This window comes from Cibotium barometz, chromosome 28 (assembly GCF_041138505.1).
Source record: "Cibotium barometz isolate CiBa-2024 chromosome 28, ASM4113850v1, whole genome shotgun sequence".
NCBI lineage: Eukaryota > Viridiplantae > Streptophyta > Polypodiopsida > Cyatheales > Cibotiaceae > Cibotium > Cibotium barometz.
This window is the reverse complement of record NC_141073.1, coordinates 6,673,182-6,700,634: the sequence shown is the minus strand read 5'-3', so window position 1 is coordinate 6,700,634 and position 27,453 is coordinate 6,673,182. Positions and strand designations below refer to the sequence as shown.

Sequence of the window (27,453 nt, the reverse complement as noted above, 5' to 3'; positions counted from 1 at the left end):
GGTACAGACTCTGCTATTTCATTCGTAGAGGTTTGGCCCAGCATGGTTTATTGCAGGATGTCCCTCACTCTGATTATACACCCCCCAGACAGAGGATTGACACCAATTGGGAGATTATTGCCACTATTACAGCACGGCAGATTTGGAGAGCTAGATGCACGGAGGCTATTAAGGGTGTCCAAATTTTTGGGTCACAGTGCATTAGTACTATATGGGGTGATATCATCCATACTCTTATGGCCACTTGGGCTCGTATTCAGGGGTCCTCTCGTTCTACGCAAGAAGAGCGCGTTATATTTATGTGGGAGTGGAACCATGGCATTTTCATTTCTTCTAGTCCCACAGGTCTCTCATGGCATCATGATGCTCCTCAGTGGTTGAAATTGCCTTACATATTGGGGTGATTCTATTCTTTTCCGGCTTATAGCTGTTATTGTTGTATGTCTTTTTCATACTTAATAGAAGTCTCTTTCTTGGGAAAAAAAAAAAAACTCGGGCCAAAGGTACCTTGGGTAACAAGAAACTCGAGTCTGGGTAATCAGGCTCAGCCAAGACTAGAGGCCTCGGTGAGTTGATCATCTCAGCTCCGAGCACTTTAGGAGACTCAGCATCAGTTCAGATAGCAGAGAAAGAGACCTCGAGGTGGAAGACATCCTAGCCTCACAAAAAAGCAAACCAAAAAGAATACTAGGGTAGGAGGACAGCAGACCTTCTCAGGTTAAAGTCTCTCTGGTCCAATCAATGAGCCTTGCCCTCAAGATTGAAAAGACAGGTGGCAAAGAAGCCTTGCATGTGCGCATGAGGAAATTGTTGGATGAATATAAGATCTGCTTGACATGCCCAATTGCTTGCCACCAAAGAGGTAAGTCAATCATGGAATAGAGCTTGAGCCTAATGCTAGGCCCATCAACAAGCCACCATACAGATTGTCAAAAGTGATGGATATGGGTTAGGACCTAGGTGGAATACCTCAACCCTCATGGCAACCCACCACGGTCTTGGAAGGTCATGAGGAGATTTTGGATGCATTTGGTGAGTCAAATGGAAGGTAACAACAGTGACTTAGCTTGCTGGAAATTCCTGTAAATCACTGTTAGAGAGCTTCATACCACTTGAGAATCAAGAAACTTACATTTGGAAGAATATGGACTTGATGTACTATCATGAAGAGCAAGTTTTGGGCTGTTTTGAGCGCAAATGATGAAATTTTTACAGCCATTGAAGGCCATTTACAGCCGTGCAAAGTATGATGATGCTCTCACATTTGGATTGGATATGCCCATTCATTCATTCACTTTGGATGATTGATACCGACGCACTTATGATTGGATGTCCTAACCATGTGGATTGTCTATTTAATGAAAGGTTTCAAGGAAAAAACCTATGGGTGGGTATGGTTTGTAAGAAAGTGCTTATGGGCCATCCACAATAATCGAGCCAATGCCACGGGCTTGGGAGGCTGCCCAAGTATGGGAGACACTAATAAGTGGTAGTGTGTAAAGGTAGGAGGTATAAATACCAACAATAGACACTAAGAAATCGTTAATCACTTTACTAATCAAATCAAGCTTTCAAACTTTCTTGGCTATGGTTTTCTCTCCCACATGAGAGTTAGAGTGTAGACACCTCTTGAGCCTAAAAGGCTAAACCATGTAAACTCCGGTTTTGAGTAACAACCTTTCTTTCACATAGTAAGGAATGTTTGTGAAGAAGCTTGAAGACAATGAGGCATGAGATTAGTATGGAGATGTGGTGCCAAAAGCCTTGCGACAATTAAGGAGGAGCATAGCAAGAGAGCACAAGGATCACTCAACTGATGAGAAATAGGTGAGTGTAACACAAAAAGGAAGTGCACAAGCAAGAGGAGAGAAAGAGGCTATGACATTTCCTTTGCATGAAGCACAAATAAGTGACTGTGTGGTTGGTTCTTGCCCAAAGGAGGAAGAAACCACACCAAGCAAAGAAAGAAGCAAGTTGGTTTATGAGTCGTCTACCTCAATGGTGCTACTGCCACAACTTGAAGCCCATCATTAATATGATGAAGATTTAGATGCGCGCACATATGTATATGACCTAGATCAGAGAATGATAACATTGATATTGAGATCACTTGTTTAATCGGATAGATTTTGTTGATGTTGTTTTTCTATTGGGTGTTGTTTTGGAAAGGGTACCCATTACATTCCTGCAGTAGGGGTGAGGCACATGTACTAGCCTTCAATGAAGCTTATGTCTAGGACTATGGGGCAAAGTGTCGACTGGTGAGGTATTCTAGATCTACCCAGGCCCAGTAGAGCACACCATGATATTTTAGCACGATTTTACCTTTGGCATAGTGATTTATAGAAACTTGAAGTACTAGACACTTCAAGCAATCAGTAGTTGATTGAGTAAGAGTTCCTGCTTATTACTGTCCCCACTCTATCAGGCAAACAAGAGGATGAATTAGACCTTGGTAGAGATGTTCTATGCATGTCTCTAAGGGGTCATCTCATTAGCAGAGGTAAATCCCTGTGGTTGAAGTTGCCTATGATGCACTAAGCATATGACTACTGGGAATAGTTAAGTTATGTTTTGGAATGGGCATCAGCTAGATTCCTTGGAACTTAGAACTTAAAGGTATGAATCTAGTTCTTGTTGGAATACAGGGGATTGCAGCTCATGCTAGTTATTGTACAGAAAAGACACAATTTTGCCCTCATAGGAGCATCTTTGAGGAGGACTACCCGGGATGAGGATGCTTGTATCGGTATGTATTGAAATACCTGATAGTTCTGAAACTTTGAGAACAGGGAAGTATATTATGTTATCCCCTATGTATTGTGATTTTACCAAATCCTAAGGTAAATTTAACTAGGACTGGCTCTCAGAATTTTCCAAGAATGTTGACTCAAGAAAATATTGGGAACTGAGCATTTTACCTCAAGAACTTGTTCAGGTTGAGGATTATGTCTTTTGTTCCACATGAGCTGGATCTCACACAGGATTTTCAGGGAATAGAAGCTTAGATTTAAGCTTGTATGTGATTGTTTTGGTTTGTAAAATGATAAGGTGGAAATTAACACAATGTGAGAGCTGGGTTATTAGTAGGAATTTTCAAGATTCATTTATGAGGATGTAAATGCCTGAAGAGGGGAAGTATGTTATGTACTTGAGGCTAACTTGAGGGTTAGATTGGCTAATCTATGGATTAAGTGGCCCAAAAGATTAGTAAGACCTGGCCCCTACATAAAGCTTTTCTTGCTTGTTTTTTTGCTTTGCTTTACTCTTTTCTTGTACCACTGTGACCAATGTCCCTTACACTCAAAATCACCAACTTGGTTCATGATAAAACTCTAAATTCTTGAAACAATCCTCGTGAAATGTATCCTCTGCTTTCAGCTACTTATAAGGTGGAGAATTAACACTAAACAATTTGTTTATTTCAATAAAACAAAACAATATCTAGGTAACAATATGGAAAGCACAAATAACGTACGCGTCCCAACAATCTGCAGCATAACATTTGTCCACCTTTCGAGCTTCCTCATATGGTTGCCTATTAAAATTCTGCCAAAACAAAGATTTCCAGATATTATTAGCATGACATTAAAACAAACATTTGTGTGCACAGACTTAAAAACATCATAGAGATAATTGCTACATGTGAATGCTCCACCCTGATGTTGTGATTCCCATGCACAAGCTACCTCATGTTGTAATGCCCATGCACCAGCTACCTCGTGTATGTAAGGCCTCCATTACGAGAAGTAGCCATGGTTGAGCAGCCCAGAAGCCCGGAAGCCCAGTAACCCATTATGTACACCAAATTGTGTCGATTGAGAGCCAGATGGCATGTAGATAGTTTAGGAAGGTTGGCACACTGCCAAACAATTGCATGCTTGTATGGAGTGTGATAACTCCATTTCGTGCCATGCTTATAGTAGGTGGACTTACACCCATGACACCGTGTCCTTGGGCTGTAGGGCCCAAACAGGTGCCTAGATGTTTCAAATAGGCCTAGATGCTTTCAAATAGACCTGGAAGCTCTGCCAAGATCGAAGGTGTTATATGACTTTCCTTATTGGCTACTGCATGTGGAACAGTTATCTTGATCCGCCCAGTGACCAACCAATCAGTAAAACATGGTCATGATCTGCAGTAGGAGATACCTAGGTCGTCCCAGAAAAGGTTATGCTTATTTGTGATTTCTAACCAGATAAATAAATGTTTAGGAAAAAAACATTCCAAAACCTTGACTTTTCATGCCTGAGAGATGAAACAGCTATGCATGAGACATTAAGCTGCCACTTCTCTATGGATGTACTGGATAATCTACAAGTACCCTAGCATCTCGATAAACTCATCCTTGGTAATGTGATCAAAGATCATTGTATGAAAACTATATGTCATTTGCTGCCTCTTGCCCCATATCTTAAAAGAGGCCTAATCCATGCACATATAAAGTCTGTTACCTTGTTGTCTGCAGATACCAACAATCAGTGTTACCTTGGCCAGCTGATTGCATGGAGAAGATAAGACAATCAAAGGTAGTCTCTATCTGCTCTAGGGTTTTTTTTTTTTTTTTCAAGAAAGAGACTTCTATTAAGTATGAAAAAGGCATACAACAATCACCGCTATAAGCCAGAATAGAATAGAATCACCCCAATATGTAAGGTGATTTCAACAACTGAGGAGCATCATGATGCCATGAGAGACCTGTGGGACTAGAGGAAAAGAAAATGCCATGGTCCCACTCCCGCATAAATATAGCATGCTTTGCCTACGCAGAACAAGAGGACCTTTGAATACGAGCCCAAGTAGCCATGAGAGTATGGATGATATCACCCCATATAGTACTAATGCATTGAGACCCAAAGATCTGGACACCCTCAAAAGCCTCCGTGCATCTAGCTCTCCAGATTTGCCATGCTGTAATATTGGCAACAATCTCCCAACTGGTGTCAATCCTCTATCTGGGGGATGTATAATCAGAGGGAGGGACATCTTGCAACAAACCATGTGGGCAATACCTCTACGAATGAAAATAGCAAAGTCTGTACCACTGCCCTCGTAAAAAAGTTGTACCACTTCCTTTCTACAGCAGAGTCAACCTTGGACTAGGATGCTTAAAGAGCTTTCTCTGTATATGACTGTGAGTTGGCAAGGCAAATGGAGGAGACTCTCTTGGATTGATAAGATTTTTTTCCATGCTCCACTTGTCTTTAAAAATATGCCCTTTGCTGAATTTCTGATTAAGAAATGGAAGAGGATCATTCCCCTCATTCAATGGCAAGGATCTCCCAGAATCATGGGAAATTCACTATGCATGAATAATGTTTGGTGGTCCCCTGTTTTTTTCCCTCTGTTAGCCCTCATTGAGCCCAAAGTGAGCAAAAGACTCAACAATAGAGGGATAGGCAGATTTGAGGATTTCTCGGATGGTCCTCTTCTGGGGTGGAGAGATGATGAACAGCTATCTATCATGTATGGTCTTGTAGAAAATATAAAAGCAAGAGCAAAACTAAAAATAAAACAAGAACAAATGAAAGACAAAGAGTTACCTTGAGATGAGTGTAGACAAGACACAAGATTGATGCTTTCATTGATGTGACACCTACAATTTATAGGTGAGAAGTACAAGATTGAGTAGACTCACTTATGGGATAAATGTAGAGGTGCCACATGGCACTAGACTCAAGACACAAAGACTGAACTAAAACTAGACTAGAGAAATAGTACACCTAGTGTGCACTTATTTCCAACACCCTCCTTAAGTGGACACTAGGAGGAAGACAAAAAACAAGACTATGACATGATAAAAGATAAAACCAAGACAGAGAGACTAGATAGACTGAGACAGAAGACGTGACAGACAAAAATCCTGAGACACCCCTCCTCAAGTGATATCCTCATATGGGTTCACAAGGATAGGGACAAGATGGATCTAAAACAAGACACAGTCAGATTGATAGACAAATAGACAGACAACAGATAGACAGACAGACAAGACTAGATAGACAGAAGACTGACTGTAGACAAACAGATGGACCTTGAAGACAACCCCTCCTCAAGGGCAATCTATGCCTCTTGGGTAGGGACAAGAGAGAGGTCAAAAAGCATAATGAGTAAGACACTAGAACCCCTTGACCTACATCATCGGTGGTCAAAGTGGTAGACAAGAAAGGTGAGGTAATCAGAAAGCCCACTCCTCATCATGTGAGGAATGAACAGCAAGATCTGCTGATGTAGATGCTGCAGCAACATGTGCTGAGGTAGATGCAGGGGCTGATGTAGAGGTTTTAGAGTAGCAGTCCTTCTCCCGGTGATTATCACGGCCACAAATGGTGCATGGATGAGCCTTGAAGCAGTCCTTCTCCATATGATTAGTTTTTCCACAATGGGTGCAAGGCTTTCTTACCTTAGAACCTCCTTTCTTTGCTAAAAATGCAGTGTCAGTTACCTTTTGTTGTTTTGTTCTTTCCTCTTCTTGGAGAGCATTGATGATACCTTCAAGAGTAGGATTATTGTGATACTTGAAGGTAGTGACAAGAGTAGCATAGGTGTCAGGTAAGCTTTTGAGAAGCACAGCAATAGCAATATCTTCGGAGATGGGGAACTTCACTGATGCAAGCTGAACCATAAGACTGCGAAAATAATTGACATGAGAGGCTATAGTAGCTCCCTCCTGCATATATAGATCAAAGAATGAGATCATAAGTGCAATCTTAGAGTTTTTAGAGCGGGGTCCAAAAAGGGTATCCAAAGTGATCCATGCTCGAGAAGCAGATTGTATGTCGGATGTGATGAATGTAATCATCTCCAAGACCGAGCAAGATGATAGCATAGGCTTTGTCATTCTTGGCAGTGGGAGCATAAGTGATAACTTGCTCAATGTCGGAATCTTCGGGAGCAGCATGGTGAACAACGTCCCAAAGACCTTCTTTCATAAGATGGCACTTGATTTTGATTTGCCAAGTATGAAAGTTGGACCCATTGAATTTGTCGATAGACATGAGAGAATGAGTAGAAGAGGCCATGTGGGAAGGTCTTACCTCTTGCTAAAATGCAAGGGCAGTGTCTATTCCCTTACAAGATTGCAGAAATGAATGAAAGAAGAGATCCAAACTGTTTTTAGAAGCTGGCTCTTTCACCACTTGTCAAGGCCATAGCATGTGACAGCCCATCGAAGCATGAGGAACTAGCAGTTTGCAGATATGAGGATAAGAAAAGGACTGACCAGCAAACTGAAGGAGACAATGCACAGTACCTTGTAGACTCTTCAAGAGGAAGCGATGGCAGAACTGAATGCAGCAAATAGCTCGTTAGGAGGAAAGTTGATCTGCAGCTGCCTTTAGGTGATGCGCACCCTTGAGTCGATGAAGAAGGCAGCCAAAGGAGAGCTGCAACAGTACGGCAGGCAGCAACAGCTCGAAGAGAGAGAGCAGTAGCAGCTTCACGAAAACAAGAGGAGTACGCAGCACCTACTGGAAAACAGGCCGGCGCAGGGCGGACAGCAAAAAAGACTGGCGGCGGACAGAAAATTCAGGCTGGCGCAGCCTGTGCAGAATGTGAATAGGCTGGTCCTGAGCGCAGCTAGGGAGATGGTCGCCTGAAGCTATGGCGGGCAACACAGGGAATTTGTAGCCTGCTCTGATACCATGTAGAAAATATAAAAGCAAGAGCAAAACTAAAAATGAAACAAGAACAAATGAAAGACAAAGAGTTACCTTGAGATGAGTGTAGACAAGACACAAGATTGATGCTTTCATTGATGTGACACCTACAATTTATAGGTGAGAAGTACAAGATTGAGTAGACTCACTTATGGGATAAATGTAGAGGTGCCACATGGCACTAGACTCAAGACACAAAGACTGAACTGAAACTAGACTAGAGAAATAATACACCTAGTGTGCACTTATTTCCAACAGGTCTCTCAAGATTTGATAAGAATCATCTGCATGTAATTATTGGTAAGCTCAAGATGCTAACTATCAATACTTCTCAGCTCACGGAAAGGTGGATCAAAGATCGGGGGTGGACAGATGGACTTCCCCTTGGTCGGGAATCAATTGCCAAGTTTTATCACATGTTAATGCAAGAGAAGAGAGATTTTAAACATTTCAATACAATATGGAAAGTAGCTTGGCCAGACAAATGCTGGGAGTCCAGATGTAGAAGAATTTGGGGATCCAAACTGCCAACACATGCTCAGACTTTTTTGTGGAGAATCATGGTTGGGGCTCTTCCGTTAGGCTGTAAGCTGATGATCAAAAATATGGCCTCAGGGATATGCCCAAGATGCAAAGCAGCCATCGAGGATTTCAAGCATGCCTTTTGGGATTGCCCTGCATTAAGATCATAGTCACAGGGGACGGCGGAGACGGAGCCTAGGAACGCTGGGATGCCGAAACGGGACGGCGCAGGGACGGGGACGGACGGGGACGGACGGACGTCCCCTGACGGGCGTTTCAAACAAGGGACGGCGCAGGGACGGGGGACGGCTGTCGCGGGGACGGCCTGTGCGGGGACGGCCGGCAGATAGCCATTGCGCCTGCGTCGCCTGCGCCCGTTTTTCTGGCCGTTGCGCCTGCCTGCCATCGTAGCCGTTTATGGCTGTTGGGCTTGGGCTCTACTAGCCGTTTATGGCTGTTGGGCCTTGGCCCTCTCTCTCTCTTGCCTATCTATATAAGAGCCCACCTCTACAAGGCTACAAGCACACACAAGTTCATTGCTCATTGCTCAAGCTTCTTGAATCTTCTCTCGAGTCTCTTCCAACTTCCAAGTTCCAAGCTCTAGGGCCTAGGCTCTCACCTCTCCCTCAAGCCTCTTGAGTCTTCCAACTTCCAAGCCTCTAGGCTCTCGCTCTCTCTCTCTCTCATTCCTCAAGGCTCTCTCTCTCTCTCATTCCTCAAGGCTCTCTCTCTCTCTATCTCTCTCTCTCTCTCACTCCTCAAGGCTCAAGAGTCAAGCGGCAAGCCATCTTCAACCATGGCATCCTCCTCACGTGCCGGGGCTTCTCGTAGAAGGACAACGGGATGGACATGGTGGGAGGAGGTAAACTACACCACATCCGTTCATGGAGGCGGTTCTCGGCCATGGGTATGCAAGCTTTGCCCGTACCGGCGAACGGGTGGCGCCGACAAAGTGCGAGCCCACCTCTTGCATAAAAGTGGGCATGAGGTGAGGTTTTGCACGAATGTCACGCCCGAGAAGAGACGGGAACTTCTTGACAAGCTTAGCGTCTACGAAGCGGTCGAAGCGACAAGAAGGACACCACGAGTGGCCGTGGATCCCGCGACGATGGGGAGAGGAACTCAAGCCTCTACCATGGAGTCATGTGGTGGATCGGGATCATGCACACCATCACCTTCGCCATCAAGTCGGAATGTTACTCCATCCACGACACCGGCACCTTCCATCTCCACGGCCTCTCAATCATTACGTGGCCCACGGCGACAATCTACACTTGGGGAGAATTGGAACCCCAAGTTGAAGGAGGAGGTGGATATGGCGGTGGCCCGCTTCTTCTTCCACGACCACATTGCCTTTCAAGCGGCTAGGTAAATGCAATCGATCATTGCCAATTCATCATTCATGTTTTCATCATCCTAGTCTCCTTCTCATTAGTAAATTACTTTCTTGAATAGGTCGGAATACTTCAAGGTAATGGTTAAGAAGATTGGGGAGTATGGCTCAACCCATACGCCCCCCTCATCCGAGAGCTTGCGCACTACATTGCTCGACAAGGAGAAGCGCATTGTAGAGCAAGCGGCCAACAACACAAAGCGGCAATGGGAGAGGAACGGAGTCTCCCTCATTGTGGATGGATGGAGTGACACCCGCAAGAGGAGTATTCACGGCATGGTTGCATATTCCCGTGGAGAGATGTACTTCATCTCATCTCATGATGCATCCGGCACTGGGAAGAGCGCGGATGTGCTTGCGGCGGAGTGGGCTACCACCATGGAGATCGTTGGCCCCGAGCATGTAGTGGGCTTTGTTGCGGATGGGGAGCCTTCCAATAGGGCGGCAGGAGCTATTCTCCAAAGTATGTATGGACATGTCACGGTGTCCTTTTGTATGGCTCATTGCCTAAACAACCTCCTCAAGGCTCAAGGACATCGGGGCATTACCATGGATCAGCCCGCTCATTGAGGAGGCCAACACCATGGTCTCCTTTGTCCTCAACCACCAAAGACTTCTCGGCATGAGTTCAACAAGAGGTCCTGTCTCTCTCTCCTCAAATATTCCGACACCCGGTTTGCCTACAACTTTCTCATGTTGGGCCAGTTGAAGGATTGTAGTGGTGCTTTGAGGGGGCTTTTCCTTAGCGACAAGTTTGTTGCCATGCAAGAGTCCCATACAAACACTGGCCAAGAGTGTAGGCTACGGGCGGATGACGCCTCTTGGTGGGAGCGTGTGAAGACCACAGATGCTATGGTGAGGCCCATAGTCCACCTGTTGAGGATTGTAGACGCTATGCAGCCATGCATAGGCAAGGTCTACGAGGCCATGGATCGCATGATAGAGAAGTTGAAAGACTTCGTGCCTGACGAAGACAGATACGAGGAGATCCATGCCTTGTGTCTAGGAAGGTGGAATTCCTACTACTCTCCATTGCATGCAGCAGCTTATGTGGTGGACCCAGAATTCCAAGGCAACAAGCAGGAGAGCGACCGGGAGGTGAGCGCTGGATGGAGGATCATCTTGGATCGTCTTGTGCCTGATGCATCGGTTAGGCGCAAGATCAGGGACCAGCTTTCGATGTACAGGTCATTTCATGGCTCCTATGGCTGTCATGATGCAGGGGTTGATCGCTCCAAAGTTGGTGCTGCTCTATGGTGGGAGGACTTTGGTTCAGATGGACCGGAGCTGCAGCAGCTTGCCATCCGCATACTTAGCCAGGCCGTCAGCTCCTCTTGCTTGGAGCAACTTTGGAGTACCTACAGCCACATTGCCTCTAGGAAGAGGAACCGACTCGGGGTAGAGCGTGCCAATGACCTTGTCTTCGTCAGCGCGAACTTGCGAATGCTTTGCAAGAGCATGACCAAGAAGGCAGATTCCTTCACCGAGTGGGAGATGAGTCAACAAGAAGAGCAACGGCAGGATGAGGTGCAGGAGCAGCATGCCAGTGAGGATGAGACTGAGGATGAGCTTGATGCTTCTTTGGCAGCCGCACAAGCTACCCATGACCATAAGGCGAGCACTTCACGTGGATGATCATTCATGGATCATGATTCATGGGCCTTACTACTTAGCTCTAGCCTCTAGCCTCTAGTCTTCGGCACTTTTTTGTCATTGACTCATTTGAGTCCGTCCTTGTATTTTGCCTCCTTAAGGCTTAGTCCTGACTCCTGAGTCCTGACTCTTGAGTCATGACTCATTTTGTATCTACTTAATTATTAATATGACTCAAAATCTTAGCATTTTAGTGTAAATTTGTGCTCATTTTGATGTGCTTCCAAAGTAGAATAAGTGCAGAGTAGAAAATTTTAAAAAAAAGTATTTTTTGAGTGCCGTTCCCTCCCCCGTCCCCGTTCCCTACTTATGGCCGTCCCCCGTCCCGTCCCCGTCACCGTCCCCCGTCCCTTGTGACTAAATTTAAGATCTTTTTGGACACAGCTCTCTAAATGGGGGGGGAGGGGGACATTTTTGGGCTGCAATGTACATGGTCCCATTGGGTTTTGGGTAAAAAGATTGGTCCAACAGAGGAGAGTAATAGCCTTTTTGGATTTGCAAGATTTACATGCCTGTGGGAGATTTGGTCTACGAGGAACACTCTGGTCTTTGTTAATGATGGCATGCAAAGTGTAGATCCTAAGAAAGTTATCTGTTTAGTGAATGCTAACATTGCTAGTCTGGTGAGAGATGGGAGTCAAATACAATGAAACTACTCACTAAGAGGATATTGGATTGAGCAGTTTCTGTGGGTAGTTCTTCTCTTGATTGTTTGAGAAGACTAACCCACAGTTTAATATGTACTCTTTTCATATTATTAATATAAATACATCTTCACTTTAAATAATAAAGTGGACCGGACTGGGAGAGCCAAGCAACTGCCCCCCAAGTTACATGCATGGCACGGTCACTCAATTTGCCCATAAGTTGGCCTATAGAACCCCAAATCTACTGTGCAGTGCTGCATCCCCATAAACAATGTTGTACAGTCTCAGAATCTATTGCACATCCCAGCATGAAGCCAAGAAGGAACTGTGGTGTGCTATATGTCAGTTACTTGTACACATTGTCCAAGAATGCCCAAAAAGGAAGTACTGCTCCTTTTGTGAAAAAAGGAGGACATGAAGATAAAGATTGCTACTATCTCAAGGGGTTCCGTCAACTCCATCAACAATAACTTCCTCATCCCGCATCAGCAATTCCCAACCTTGCCCATTATGCTACAGCTGCCGTTGCTGTTCCACAACCCTTCCATGCTGCTCCTTGCCCACCCACTCCCGAGGTGACCTACCTTCCACCACTCATCCCAAATCCTCCTGCCCCAACCACCATGACAGAAGCCCCCATGAACCGTTCTAGTCACCCTCCCCAACCTTGCAATCCTCCCATCCTTTGCTATAGATGTGGGGAATACGATCATTTCCAAAGCCGCTTCCCCCTTTCCTCAAGGTTCTCCGCCCTGCCGGCATTGTCCGGAATCCAAGGATCATTATACCCGGGATTGTCCCAAGCAAAGGGCATCCACATCCTCCGACTTCACATTCCCAACCCCAACCAGGCACTTAGTCTCTGTAGGACATCCTCTATCTCAAGGACATCCTTCTTCCATAGGACATCCTTTGTCCACTTGCCAACCTTCCTCTTCCACTCTTGGGGTGTCCGTCACAACCACCACACCTACCCATGAGGATCCACCATCCATCATAGTGGTCACCAGATCACAAAGGAAGGCCATGCCTCAAGAGCAACAAGGGGATGAGTCAACCCATTCCCCGCACAGTCATAGATCAGTCCTTCTTGCAGGCCTTCAAGGACCTCCACAACCAATCTTCCGTGACGGACAACCCACCTACCCCTTTCACATTCCAAACCAGAGCTCACACCTTTCTCTGTGGAGGATTTACTCAAGGGAAATACCCTATCGGTGAACCTCTTTGATCTGCTCCGGATTAGCCCAAACGTCCAACAATGTCTCAATACACTATTGGAGCAACTCAATGGTACGTCCACCAATTCTAGTGGTGGGCTGTATGGTGGGTTTCCCCTTCCCTCCGGTGTCGCCGGTTGAATGGGTATCAGCCGTGCCAATCCCCCTCTTACAGACTACCAGAGCCCCCGCCTCTCTGTGGAGATTCATGGTACCCCACTTTCTGGGGAAATTGTCGACGCTAGCCCTGGGATGAACCTCATGCTGGAATTCACACTTCATGTAGTAGGCCTCAAGGTGATGCGGCCAGCCAACTTCTGTGTTCGGATGGCCCCCTATCGGCCTAGTGGAAGGAGTCACTGTAATCATCCAAGGGATTCCATTCCTACTCGACTTTGTGGTGATCCGGCTTCGTGAAATCAGAGGGGCCTACTCTTTACTCATTGGTCGTCCATGGCTGAGGAGTACAGGTGTTCTACATGATTGGGGTTATGACCGATTGTGAATTCCTCAAGAGCATGGCCTACAGGAATTCAAATTGGAGGAAGGTCTGCATCAAGGAATCCGTGGTGCCACAGTAGCTCCCCTTTCTTCTTCCAACCCTCTGACAACCACTTCTTGGTCAATGTGACAGAAGAAGGCCTTATTCCCTATGGTGATGAGTCGGAACTACTTAACTAGCTCCAAGCCACGGAAGGCCTAACATCCTACATGGTGGACATCACGGAGGTACCACACGCTTCCACCACATTCTTCTCTAAGCACTATGAGGCTTTGGGCCTAGGAGAACCCGTCAACGGGTTGCCACCAACAGAGGACGGAAGATGGCCAAATCCCTCCCCAAGGCGGAACAAATTCCCACAACAACTCTCGTCACTGTCCCATGGACTCCACAAGGAGCCCAACCACAGGTGTCTGAGGACATACCAACTTTCCCCGTGGGCGAGTGTCCTAAGTCTTGGACGGAAGATCACTATGGAACTTTTCCAATTTACCCACAACCCCGACCTCCTCTCTAAAGCAGCTGAGACAAGGAACTGCTCAACCTTTCATCTTGCCAAGACCTTGTCCAGGAATTCAATCTCGGCACTTCCGAGGAGCCCCATCCCATCCTCTTAGCTTCTTGGCTGTGGGACCATCTTGCCCTCCTCAATTAAGTTGCTGCCTTCTTTCAATCCTATAAGTTGCTGCCTTCTTTCAATCCTATAAGGATGTCTTTGCATCGGAACGGGAACGTTCCAGGAACGTCGGATGCTGGAACAGGAGCGGGAACGGAAACGGGAGCGGATCGGGAACGTCGCGGAACGCCATGTCATATGACATGTCGGCATTTAGGACTAAAATGACAAAACATTTAAAATATCCAAGATTAAACTTTAAAGTCTTAAACATTAAAAATTTGAAGAGTCCAGACTCCAAATAGAAACTGAAAAGAAAGTACATCGCATGTGGATATATAGAAACTGAAAAAGAAAGTACATCGCATGTGGATATATAGAAACTGAAAAAGAAAGTACATCGCATGACAAGTACAAAACTAGCCTCAAGGGCCAAGGTAACTGGTGAGTCAAAGACTAGTCATCAGCAAGTGGGATCTCATCCTCCTGTCCAGGCTGTCCCTCAATCTGCTCATCCTCATGCTGCTCCACATCATCCTCTCCCTCTGGCTGATCCTCACCATCATTGTCATCAAGATCAAGGCAAAATCCAATAAATGGCTCTAGAGTACACTCAGCCCTGAACTTGTTAAGCAAACGCAAGTTTGCATTAACAAATACAAGGTCATTTGCCTTCTGGACACCAAGCATGTTCCTCTTCTTGCTTGCAATGTTCCCAAAACTGCTCCATAAGCGCTCACATGGCGAGGAGCTAGCACCCTGGCTAAGCACTCGAATGGCCAATCTTTGCAGCAATGGTGTATCTGCCCCATAATCCTCCCACCACCGTGCACTGGATATCTTGAACCTATCATTCTGTGCATCCTGCAAAGCGAAGAGGCCTCTCTTTTGTCGATAGAAGGAAAGGTCTTCACGAACCCTCCTCCTATCATCTGCACTGGGTACAAGCTTCCTCAAGATATCCTCCCAACCCTGCACAACCTCTGCATCTGTCTCTTGTCCTTTGCCTTGAAATTTTGGATCCACCACAAATGCAGCAGCCTCTAATGCAGAGTGATACTCTGTCCACCTGCCTGTCGCAAGACGAGATAGCTCCTGTCTCCTACCCCCATCCAAAGTCTGTAGAGATAGGATTCTCTCAATCATCCTGTCCATCCCCTCATACACCTTGCCAATGCAAGGCTCATCTCCATCAAGAAGCCTCAACATAAGAATGATTGGCCGCACAACCTGCAACAATACCTCAACAGTGTCCCAAAAAGTGTCATCAAGAACAATGGACCTGCATCGAATACCTGCCCCACTGAGGTACACTCTCGCCATGCATCCCACTCCTCACAAACTACAAGCTGCCTCAAATGATTCTTCACTTCAAAAAGACGCTTTAGCATAAGGAAATTATATGCAAAGCGTGTATCTGAATACTTTAAGAGATCCTTTGGGGATCTCTGTCGATATACAACCAAAATGTAGTGGTGGCGAGTGATAAATGAAACAATGTGATTGCCCATTTCAATAGAAGGCTCCACCCACTGGATCTTACCAATATCTTTGAGGAGATTGTTGAGCCCATGTGACATGCAAGGAGTGAAGCAAATATGTGGGTACCTATCCTCAATGATCCTCCCTGCTGCCCTGTTTGAGTTCTCTCCATAAGAAACAAACTGGATGACATTATTGGGACCCACGTACTCAATGGCTTCACTCCAAATATTTGCCAATCTCTCTGCAGTTTGCCCGCCTCTGAATTGTCAATAGCTTTAATAAAAAAGCTACACCCTCTGGAGTAGGCAAGGATACCCTGAATGGAGTGGCTCCTGGTGTCACTCCAACCATCACCCATGATAGTGACGCCACATCTACGCCATACATCCTGAATGGGTCCCAAGGCATCCTCTATGGCTGTCCTCTCTGTGGCTAGAAGTGTAGTGCGCAATGCCTCGGATGAAGGTGGAGCATAGCCAGGTCCAAAAGAAGCAATCTCCTTCACCATATCTGCAAAGTATGGGTTGCGGGCCTTTACCAAAGGAACATCTGCAGCATAAAAAAACCGTGCCACTGATGCATCTACTTGTGCCCTCCTCCCAGGGTGCCATGATGCCACAAGACTAGCCTGCACTGGACCTCGTGAAGCCTGGGTCTGGGAAGCATTTGTTCCATGTGCGGATGGCTGTGGAGCAGCCCCAAATAATGGGGTAGAGGCACTCGCTGAAGATGCCACGCCTGCAGGTGTAGCTGATGATGCCACGCCTGCAGGTGTAGCTGATGATGATGTACCTCGAGGATCAAGAACAGAGGGCCGACTCCCTGCTGCATCAAGTCTATCTGCAAGTGCCTGCAATCGTATAATATCTGCAAGTGCCTGCAATCGTATAATATCTGCTCCTGACACTGTAGGGCAAACAGAAATGCCTTTGCCTCTAACCCCCAACAAATGGGCTCGCACACGATCCGTGCCTCCAGTCTTAATGGATCCACAAAAGTGGCACTTCCACTTGCGTGACCCTCCTCCTCTTGTACTATCATATCTGGACACAAGATCCACCTCATTTCACCAAGGGGATCTGTTTTCTGCATCTATGCCACGAGGAGGTGCCATTGAAATTGATAAATGGCTGAAAATTAAAAAAACATGCAAAATGCCCTTGCATGAGACATAAGTAAAGTGTCCACAAAGTGGAAAAAAACGCAGCAAACTAGAATCTCCAAAATCCAATGTTCATTGTGTAAATTTTAAATCTTACCTGCTGAGTGCTCAAGACTCGAGTCACAAGTGCCACCCGGGCAAAAGAAGGGGCCAACTTTCCAAGGCCCAAGAGCCTAGAGGAGGGGCCAAGAGGAGGTAGGGAGAGTGTGCACTGTGGGGCAGCCAAGGCTCAAGGTAGGGAGAGTGTGGGGGGGCAGCCAAGAGGAAGGGTGGGATAGTAGGTGGAATGGAGAGTGTGGGGCAGCGAAGGGGGCAGCGTGGAGTGGTAGGGAGAGCAGCCAACAAAGCAGGCGCAGAAGCGAAAAAGAGCCGTACGCTGGAAAAAAACGGCCGCCGGCGACTTAGCGAAAGTACAGTTTTCCGGAACGCCCGGAACGTGCGTTCCACCCTAGCGTTCCGGCGTTCCGGCACGCGTTCCGCCACGTTCCCCGGCAAGTGATCCGTTCCGGCTCCCGTTTCCACGTTCCGGGCACGCCTTGCGCTTTGGAGCGGCGTTCCGGCGTTCCAGGAAGGCGGAACGCCGTTCCGCGGTAACTATGCTTTGCATGGACATACAAGGACTTGGAAGGTGTTCCAGCTGTCATTGGTGTCCACACCATTCCTTTCGAGGAGGGCACTCGACCCATTCATGGGCGCGTCTACAAGCTCAACCCAAAGTACGTAGAGGCTGTCGAAGTAGAATTGGAAAAGATGGAGGATGCCCAAATCATCTCTCCAGTGGAACACTCTGAATGGCTTTCTCCCATGGTGATCTTGCCAAAGAAGAAGACCAATAAGATCCGTGTCTATGTAGACTTCCGATCTCTCAACAAAGCTACTATCAATGATGGATTTCCCCTTCCATTCATGGATCGGGTCTTAGAGGATGTGGCCGGACATGCCCTCTACAGCTTTATGGATGGATTTAGTGGCTATAACCAAGGCACCATCCACCTAGATGATCGGACCAAGACCGCTTTTGTCACCCAATGGGGTACCTATGTCTAAAACCAAATGCCCTTTGGGCTGTGTAACGCTCCGGCCACTTTCCAACGGCTTGTCACCAGTATCTTCAGGGAGTACCTCCTCAGCTTTCTCCGTACTTTCATTGACGATTTTTCTAATTTCATCGGTACACAACTTGTCTCTAGGGTAGAGGCCTTTTCAGAACATCTTTCTCAATTAGCTCTGGTCTTTGCCAAGTGTCACTCGTCCTAACTCTGCCCTAACCCCTTTAAGTGTCATTTCTTAGTGGTCCAGGGTACCCTCCTAGGTCATATCATCTCTTCCGAAGGCTTGGCTCCTAACCCGGACAAAATAGTTGCCATCCTTCGTCTTCCTCCTCCAATCAGCCCAAAAGGCACCTAGGTCTTCGTCGAACACACCAGCTACCATCGTCGTTTCATCAACATGTATGCTGACGTGGCTCTCCCACTCACCCGCCTAGTCAAGCCATCTGCCATTTTCCAGTGGTCCGACTCAACCTCTACTGCATTCTCCTACCTTAAAAAGCGCCTCACTGAAGCTGCCATCCTCATTCCTCCCGACTGGACGATAATCTTCCATGTCCATACCGACGCTAGCCTCACTGCTGTCAGTGCAGTACTGACTCAGCCCAGTAAAAAATACAAGATGGACAGACCTATCTATTATGCTAGTCGCCTCCTCACACCCGCTGAACAAAACTACACCACCACTGAGAGGGAAGGCTTGGCTATTGTGTATGCTTGCCAGAAGTTCCGTCACTATCTCTTGGGCTCCCACTTCATTGTAATCTCGGACCACCATGCCCTAAAGTATCTTCTCAAAAAACCACAGGTGGCTGGTCGGGTTTGATGGTGGCAGTTGGTCTTCCGAGAATTCGACTTTGAGATTCTCCTTTGACCAAGCAAAGATCATGTCATGGCAGACCACCTTTTATCACCCGCCCGGCGTACATGGATGTACACCTATCACATGGGATACGTTGTGCCATTGGACAGATCCGGACCTCATGACACCAGCTGCTGCAGATTGAGACAGGGCGATATGTGCATGAGATCTTGGATGACCACATTTGTCAGCTATGCTACCAGGAGGCAGAGACAGAGGAGCACTACATGCTGATGTACAGTCTATTATGAGATCCAAGGGAGATATCACTGCCTCTTCCGAGAGGGTTTTGGGCCGTTACACAGGGTCATGGAGTTTGAGGATCAAAGATGCCTGGGATTGTTCCTACTTGAGCTCAAGAGACACAAAGAGACCCTCTTGACAAACAGGAGATAGAGCCATGATGTACCTAGACAGAGGACCCTGACAGATTTCTTCGCACCAGCACGAGCAACCCAGCCCACACACCTACTGATACCACCATTGGGCCATCAGGGCACCAACCACGCTCCCACGGAGTCACCACTGATAGAGCAGTCATCTTATGTTGTGGTCGTCGGCCACGCCCACCAGGATCCCGACCACAGCATCCTCACCATCGCCAGATCAGAGCCATTATTGCTCGGCATCGAGGTGCCTACCTCGCTTCTACAACCTCTCCATTCTAGACAGCCCCATGGTGGAGATATTTGATCTAAGGAGAGGGCAACACTTCAACTGATCAGCATACATGGATCTACCTGATATACATTTTCCAGTATTTTCCAGTATTTGATACTCAGTATCATCTCGGAGTCTTACAATTATGTTCTTATAACTGTAAGACAATCAGTTTATTGTACTTTTTAGTCTCATTTAGTTGTTCTCTTTGATGAGACACCAACTTCAGAGGTACTCTCAGTTTTGGTCTCATAGGCCATTATGGCCTCTTAGAAACGTTAGTATATCATTTCATTTCTCTCTCTCTCTACCACATCCCCGGACAGCCACCTCTCCCTCCCCCACCTGAGCCTCGCCCCCCCCATTCCTCCTTCCACTTGACTCTGGTTAGAGATGCTATCACCAATTGGCCGACCATTTGGTCCATCTCCAGATTTGTGTCTCGTTCACTTGAGGCCAGGCCGGTGTCTCATGTGAAGAGGCCAGTATTTTTGCTTGACATGGACGGGAGCCAGACTGGTGCCACCCGTGTGTTAGCAGGATGGTGTCGTATGGACGGGAGCCAGACTGGTGCCACCCGTGTATGACCTGGACTGTGTTCTATCCATGGGATTGTCACGCCATGGAAGAGCCAGTATTCGTTCCGTGTCTTGCCTATGGGACTGTCACTCCATAGGAAGGCTCGTGCCTGGAACTGTGTTTTACCTATGGGACCGTCACTCCATAGGAAGACCAGGATTTATGTTTTATGTCGTGCCATTTTTGTGCCCGACAGATATTTTGTACTTGTCCCATGAATGGGAGATATGTCCATGATACTATTTGCACATGCACTCATGTTTTTGCATGTTTGAAATTGTTTTCGCATGACTTGTATTTTTGTGTTTGCCTGTTTGACGTGTCACTTACTGAGCGGGGACGCCTGCCAGTGAGTCGTGAAGTTTGCTCTATCTTCTGACGAGTTTTGTTGCGTATGAACAGGTGGTAAGTGTATTGCACTTGTTGGTTTAATAGTTTATTTCATTTTATAAGGTTCTAAGTTCACATTCACTTAAAAGTGGGCACCCATTATGGGCACCCACATATGAGCCAAGGTGGGGAGCCACACTTAGCCCCTTAAGTGTGTGTGTGGGGTGGGTGCATGGTAACCTACCCACACCACACTTTGAAGCTGGCCACCCCCATGCAAACGTGGGGAGCCGGCCAGCTGTGGTGGTTTAACTCCTCTCCAACCTCTACAAAAGGAAGCACCACGACCGCTCCAAAAAGAGACACGTGATCGTGCGCCTGTTCTCCAGCCAGCTGCACTTCTGCTCCTCTCAAGCGATTGCACCACCAGGCGGCTGGCTGCCACCTCCAGCATACAGGCTGCGCTGCTTTCTCCACAGGCGACTGTGTCCCCAACACCAGCAGGCTGCGCTGCCTCTTATAGGCGGCTGTGTGCCCACCTCCAGTAGACGACTGCACCTGCTCCACCTTCATAACAAGGCTACGCTGCCTCCCCTTTTGCAGGCGGCTGTGTGACCAACTCCAGCGGCTGCTTCTGTCCTGCAGACGGCTGAGCCACCCCAGAGGCGGCTGCAGCCAGGCGGCTTCCGCTAATCCCCCGGCGGCTGTGCTCTGCATACAGGCGGCTCCTTCTCCATCTCCAACAGGCTGCGTTTCACCTCCTGCAGGCTCTTGCAAGCTGCGCTCCATCTTCACCAGGCAGAGCCTCCCACAGCAGGCTGCCTCCTCTGTATAGTGGCTGCTCCTCCACAACTCTTTAGGCTGCGCCACTTTCTCCTCTTCAGACTGGTGGCTGTGCTTTGCAGCCAGCGGCTCCACCTCCAGTGGACGGCTGCGCCTACTCCTCCTCCTCCACAGCAGGCGGCTGTGCTCCTCTGCAGGCGGTTACACCTTCCATCCATAGGCGGTTATTACAGGTGGCTACACCTTTAACACAGGTAGCTCCTCCTCCTTCTCTTCGACAGGCTGCTGTGTCTTGGTGTCCACCACTAGTAGCTGCACACAGACACCTCGGGTATTGGTCTTCCATCTGCAAGCTACAAGTAAGTGAATTCAAATTTAAGTAAAGAACTTTGTTGTAAATCTGATAAAGGATTCTCTCTACGGCTAAACACCCGTTCGGTGCCGGGTAGTCCAAGCTTTTGGAGAACCACGGTCCAAAGGTGCCGAGATCGGGAGAGCCAGGCGTTAGTACGGGAGCGCCTGTTTGTGCGTGGTCCTAGAACACCAGTGGGGCGCTCTCCGCGAAGTCCAGTGAAGGCACAGGACCGTAGAGACTAGACCACTCAAGTGGTCGCTCTCCTTTGAACATCTACTTCGAGCCTTCTTGTTTGGTACTGTTTTCATTTGTACATGGACATCATCTGGTTCATTGAACCCATGGAGCATTGTATTTGTTAAATACTCCCAATAATATATCATATATTGAGGGGGGGTTCGGCCCGTTCTGGCCCCAGTGTTGGTGTCCATCTATTTCATTTCAATTTTCAGTTGTTATTAAGTTGTCCATTTCAAATTGTGATATTAAGTTGTGCTATTACGCGTGTGGGTGCCCAACGGAGTCTATTCCCACTGGACGGGATCGGTTTCATTGGTATCAGAGCACGGTCATTTCCCTCTTCTTAGTGGGGAAACGAACCTGTGTTTTGGACACCCCGCTTCAAGCACACTTAACACAATGGACAGCCAAGGTAACCCTTTGGAAGTGCTTAATTCGAGGGGGCCATCAAGTGCCTCGCGTGGTTCTGATGCTCTACGAGGAAGGCACAAGCCCCTTGAAAGGGTAAATGATAGTGATTCAAAGGGACAACTGTCTCGAGGAAAGACAGTCATGAAAGAAGAAGAGCCTGATGCAATGGTAGACGTGACTTTTGAGTCCATGGCACGAGAAGTGGGCAAGAGGGAGTTGACACTTTCCAACCTCCTCCGCAAAGGTGACATCAAAAAGAGGGAAGATGGAGAGCTGAAATTCAGAAATCCACCTCGCTTGAAGCATGGAGATCCCGTATCTCAAAGGTTGAGGTCTTTTATGCAAAAGGAAGAGGTGACAGTCACCTCTCAACATGCATCTTCTCCACAAGACACAAAGCCTGACAGGTATATGTATGCTAGTGCTCATGGAGAGACATTGTCTTATGCATGTCACGATTGTGACTTAGTTCATTATACACAGTCTCCTCATGATTACAGATACTAAAGTGGCATGATTACAGAGGACCCCTACACTTGGATGGTCACGACTATTCGCTCTAGAGACATGCCTCTTCATCAAGAGCCACACTCCTTCGACGACTGGTCACACCCCTTCGCTCTAGGGTTGCAACTCTTCATCCAATGGTTGCAGCTATTCGTCCAAAGGATGTGTCTCTTCGCCTAGAGTCATGACTATTGGTCATGGGATGTGACTTTTCATTCGTGTCTCTTGAACTCCTATATAAGGAGCCTGTTGTATCACAATTTCAATCAATCAATCAAACATCTGTGTTCAAGTCTACTTTCAGTTTCAGTCTTAAATCACAGATAGTGGATGAAATACTAAGTAATAATAGTAATCCTCACAGTGGTATCAGAGCAAAAAAATTTTCCAGGCCTACGGTTGTGAGCCTCTCACCCTCTCCGCTCTACTCCCCTACCCAGCGTTGTATGGAAGCAGAAGAAAGATGGAACCTGCATCTACGAGTATGAGGTAACCTAAACCTTCTTTCTCAATTCACATATAGAAGACAGATGCACAGATGTGTGTGTGGCGTACCCGGTGAGTGTGCAGAGATTTCCTGCTGGTAGCCCTTCGTGTGCCTCTTCATCGGGTTGTGCCCTTTCATGTATGGGTTCGAACTTCGCATCCCTTCACACGAACGATGGCACCACGAGATGGCACCTCCTCGCATGGCACCTCTTCGCTGATCCTCACGGCTGCGCACCTCTTGGCCGCCAGCGCATAAGCGCTACGTTCAACAATTCAGCCTTCATGGGTTTAATAAACGGCGCAGCCCTTCGTGGGTTTAATAAAACGACCAGCCGGCCAGCCCATTAATAAATTTGGGCGGCCCTTTTTTTATTAACCCACGTACCCTTTTGTTACATCCAAAAAAAAAAAAAAGAGCGAATGGGGCCAGCGCAACGGATTCATCCGCCGGCCAGCCCATTCGCTTCTCTCGCACGCTGTTCCACACAAGGTGCGCTCCTCTCCCACGCTGCCACGCCAGGGACTTCTCTCCACTCTGGCACACACTCCCCTTCTCAACCAGGTGTCCAATGGAACCCAACAGCAATCAGCCCGCGCCTTACATCTCGTACATAGACGAGGTCCCAGAGGCCATATTGCCCGAAAATCCTCGCGAGACACCCACACCGGAGCCCGCCCCATTACCCGAACCTATTTGCAGAACCTGTTCCGGCTCCAGTTCATGTACCAGGTCCCCTGGACTTTTTATTATACATCAGTCACCGCCACGCCACTCAGTTCCAGGCGTGGGTGATCTGGCATATTTACTTGACGTGTCCAGCACACCATCTTGCTCATTACGAGTTTATTTTGGGACGGTACCCACATCTTGCATATTTCCTGGACGAGTGCCGTGTGGATGCAGTGAACCGGATCATCTCGCTTCAGCCCTTGGTTCGAGTATACAGCGAGCTCATTGTGCCAGATTACACTCCCTTAACCCCTGCAGAGACACCTCCTCTCGACGAGGTGGAAGACTTCGAGCCTTCGGAGTTAGGCTCCGATTTCTTAGCAGAATTGGGAGACGATTCACTGTCACTCTCTCCTCCAGCAGTACCACATATTTCACCAGCTTCTCCGCGCTACTCCCTCTAGCAGATCCAACATGCCATCTATCTCAGAGGAAGAGGGCCAGCAACAAGACGAGCAAATGCAGGCCATTACATTATTACGCGAGCAGATGGAGACACTTCAGCAGACTTTTTCGACAAGTCTCTCTACCATCAGCAGACGGCTCGACCAGTTGCAGCAATTTATCTCAACCTGAGTCTCAATATTCCCAATCCTCTGGTCAGCAATCTACTCGCCAACAGCCCTTTCGGCCTAGATTTTCAGGTCAGGCAGCAGCCTCACAAACAGGATCCTCTTCCAACAACAACAATCGGAATCGAGGACGCAACTGGCAAGGTCGCCGACCCAACAATCGCCGCAATTTTCGCCGCGATACCTCAGCAGGTCAGCAAGCCTCTACATCGGCACCTTCAAACTCTCAGGCCAACCCTTCAGGTCTTTGCACAATTTGCCATGGACCACACAGGTGGTATGAGTGCCCAAAGCGTAATTCTCGCCAGAATTCCAACATGGAATGTTTCCCAGAAGGTGAACACGGACATCATCATCCTTCTACGCCAGAAAAAGGCAAGCAGGTGGTTCATGCAGTGCGAGTTTCTAACGTTGTCAGTGCTTTAATGCTAAATGCCCACAACCATACTTCAGTGCATGTTAACCTTTCCAATCAAGTTTTGAGCTTATTGGGATTTATTGACCAGCATCCTATCAATGTTCTTGTTGATAGTGGATGCTCGACTAATTTTGTGGGAACTACTCTCGTCAGCAAGTTGCGATTACCTACTCAGCAGAGTGCAGAAGTTTTCCAAGTGGAACTTGCAGATGGTTCTTTCTTGCATTGCAGCAAACGGATTCAGTAGTTGCATTTTCAGATTCAGGACTATCAGGATCAGCTGAATTTCTCTATTATGCCTTTGTCACACTATGACATGATTCTTGGACAGTCTTGGTTATATGAGTATGATCCTTTGATCAGCTTTCGAGATCATTCTATTCGACTTTATCATAATCATCAAGAAATGGAATTACGAGGTCTGTTTAATTCTAAGCCGATTACTGTGGTTTCTGCTATGCAAGTCAAACGCTTAGTGCGTAAACGCGACAGCACTTCTGCCTTAGTTATGATACGAGAAGCAGAAGACAATACAGTTGACCAATCGGAATCCTCGCCATCAGATATTTCTTATTTACAGCAGCCCTTCTTTCAACCTTATAAGGATTTATTTCCTGACGAGCTGCCAACGACATTGCCTCCTCGACGTTCTGTAGATCATATGATTGATCTAATCCCTGGACAACCACCGCCAGTTCGAGCTCCTTATCGAGTTTCTTATTCAGAATCTCAAGAAATTCAGAGACAATTGGCAGAGTTGTTGGATAAAGGTCATATACATCCAAGCAAAAGTCCTTTTGGTGCTCCAGTTTTATTGGTCAAGAAGAAGGATGGATCTATGCGACTTTGCATTGATTATCGTGCTCTTAATAAGCAGACAATCAAGAATAAGTTTCCCTTGCCTCGCATCGATGAGCTCTTTGATCAGTTGCTTGGTGCGAAGGTATTTTCGAAGATTGATCTGAAGTCAGGCTATCATCAAATCAGGATTCGAATTGGAGATGAGTATAAAACAGCTTTCAGAACAAAGTATGGACATTATGAATTTTTGGTCATTCCTTTTGGGTTAACCAATGCCCCAGCTACTTTCATGACTTTGATGAATGACATCTTTGGTCCTTACTTGGATAAGTTTGTCATCGTTTATCTGGATGACATTTTGGTCTTCAGTAAGACTTTAGCAGATCACAAGCAGCATTTGCAGATTGTCTTCGACGTACTCCGTACGAATGTCTTGTACATCAACAAGAAGAAAAGTCAGTTTTTCAAAGATCATGTGGAATATCTTGGACACATCATCTCTGGACATGGTATTGCAGTTGATCCTAAGAAGATAAAGGTCATTGTTGATTGGCCTTTGCCACTTACAATTTCAGACGTGCGATCTTTCTTGGGATTAGCAAATTTTTACCACACCAAGGTTCACAAGTTCTCAGATATTGCTGCTCCTTTGACGGCCCTTACAAAGTTAGATAAATTGCAATGGTCACTTGAAGCTGAAAAGTCCTTTAATGATCTTAAGCATGCGTTGACAACTACGCCTGTTTTGGCTATTGCGGATCCAACTCAGCCGTTTGACGTCATGACCGATGCTTCGGATAGAGCATCTGGAGGCGTTCTTATGCAGAATGATCGTGTTATTGCTTTTGATAGTCATAAATTTTCGGCTATTCAAATGCGATATCCCGTTTATGACAAGGAATTTTTGGCAATTGTTCATGCTTATAGAACATGGAAGCATTATCTTCTTGGTGCAGATTCAGTGGTTAAGACAAATCATCAGTCTTTGACCTACATCTTTACTCAGCCAGTGATGAATCCTCGTCAAGGACGATGGGTTGAATTTTTGGCAAATTTTCACATGGCGATACTCTATGTTCCTGGATTACAGAATGTGGTAGCGGATGCTTTGAGCCGCATGCCTCGAGCTACGAACTTTGCTATCTCAAATGTGCAGATGGAGATTCCTTAGTGTTTTAAGCATGAGTATTTGATAGATAGAGACTTTGGAGATGTCTTTCGAGCTCTCAAATCTCTTCATCCTACTGTTGCAGAAATGAATATGTTTGCCGCATATACAATTGCAGATGATTTACTTTATTACTTAGATCGCATTTGTGTTCCTCACAATGCATCTTTGCGGAAACTCCTTATTCAAGAGCATCATGAAGTACCCTTTGCAGCTCATCCTGGAATTAACAAGACATATCGTCTGTTATCAGTAACATACTTTTGGTCTCAGATGCAACAGGATGTTATTAAGTTTGTTAAAGCTTGTCACTCTTGTCAAATTATGAAAGCTTCACGACAACTTCCTCAAGGATTGCTTCAGCCTTTGCCAATTCCTCAAGAAAGATGGGAAAGTATAAGCATAGATTTCATCACTACTTTGCCGCGTTCGCAAAAAGGCAATGCTCAAATTTTAGTAGTGGTTGATCGGTTTTCCAAAATGGCACATTTTATTCCTTGCAAGAAGACAGTTTCTGCTCCAGATCTTGCAGCGTTGTTCGTACAACATATTTTCAGAATTCATGGATTGCCAAGATCTATTGTTTCTGACAGAGATCCGAAGTTTGCTGGACATTTTTGGACTTCCTTATTCAAATCCCTTGG

At 46.7% G+C, this 27,453-nt stretch overlaps 1 protein-coding gene and 1 pseudogene across 1 annotated transcript in view; one reads left to right on the top strand and one right to left on the bottom strand.

Moving 5' to 3' along the window:
* Positions 1-27,453, bottom strand: part of LOC147622430 (protein HAPLESS 2-like) — a 208,359-nt gene that overhangs the window by 170,438 nt on the left and 10,468 nt on the right. Inside the window, exon 3 of the mRNA XM_086821904.1 lies at positions 3,479-3,549. Coding sequence (XP_086678030.1) covers positions 3,479-3,549 — 71 coding nt within the window. The remainder of the gene's footprint in view (positions 1-3,478; positions 3,550-27,453) is intronic.
* On the top strand, positions 23,511-24,383 carry LOC147622431 (uncharacterized; annotated as a pseudogene).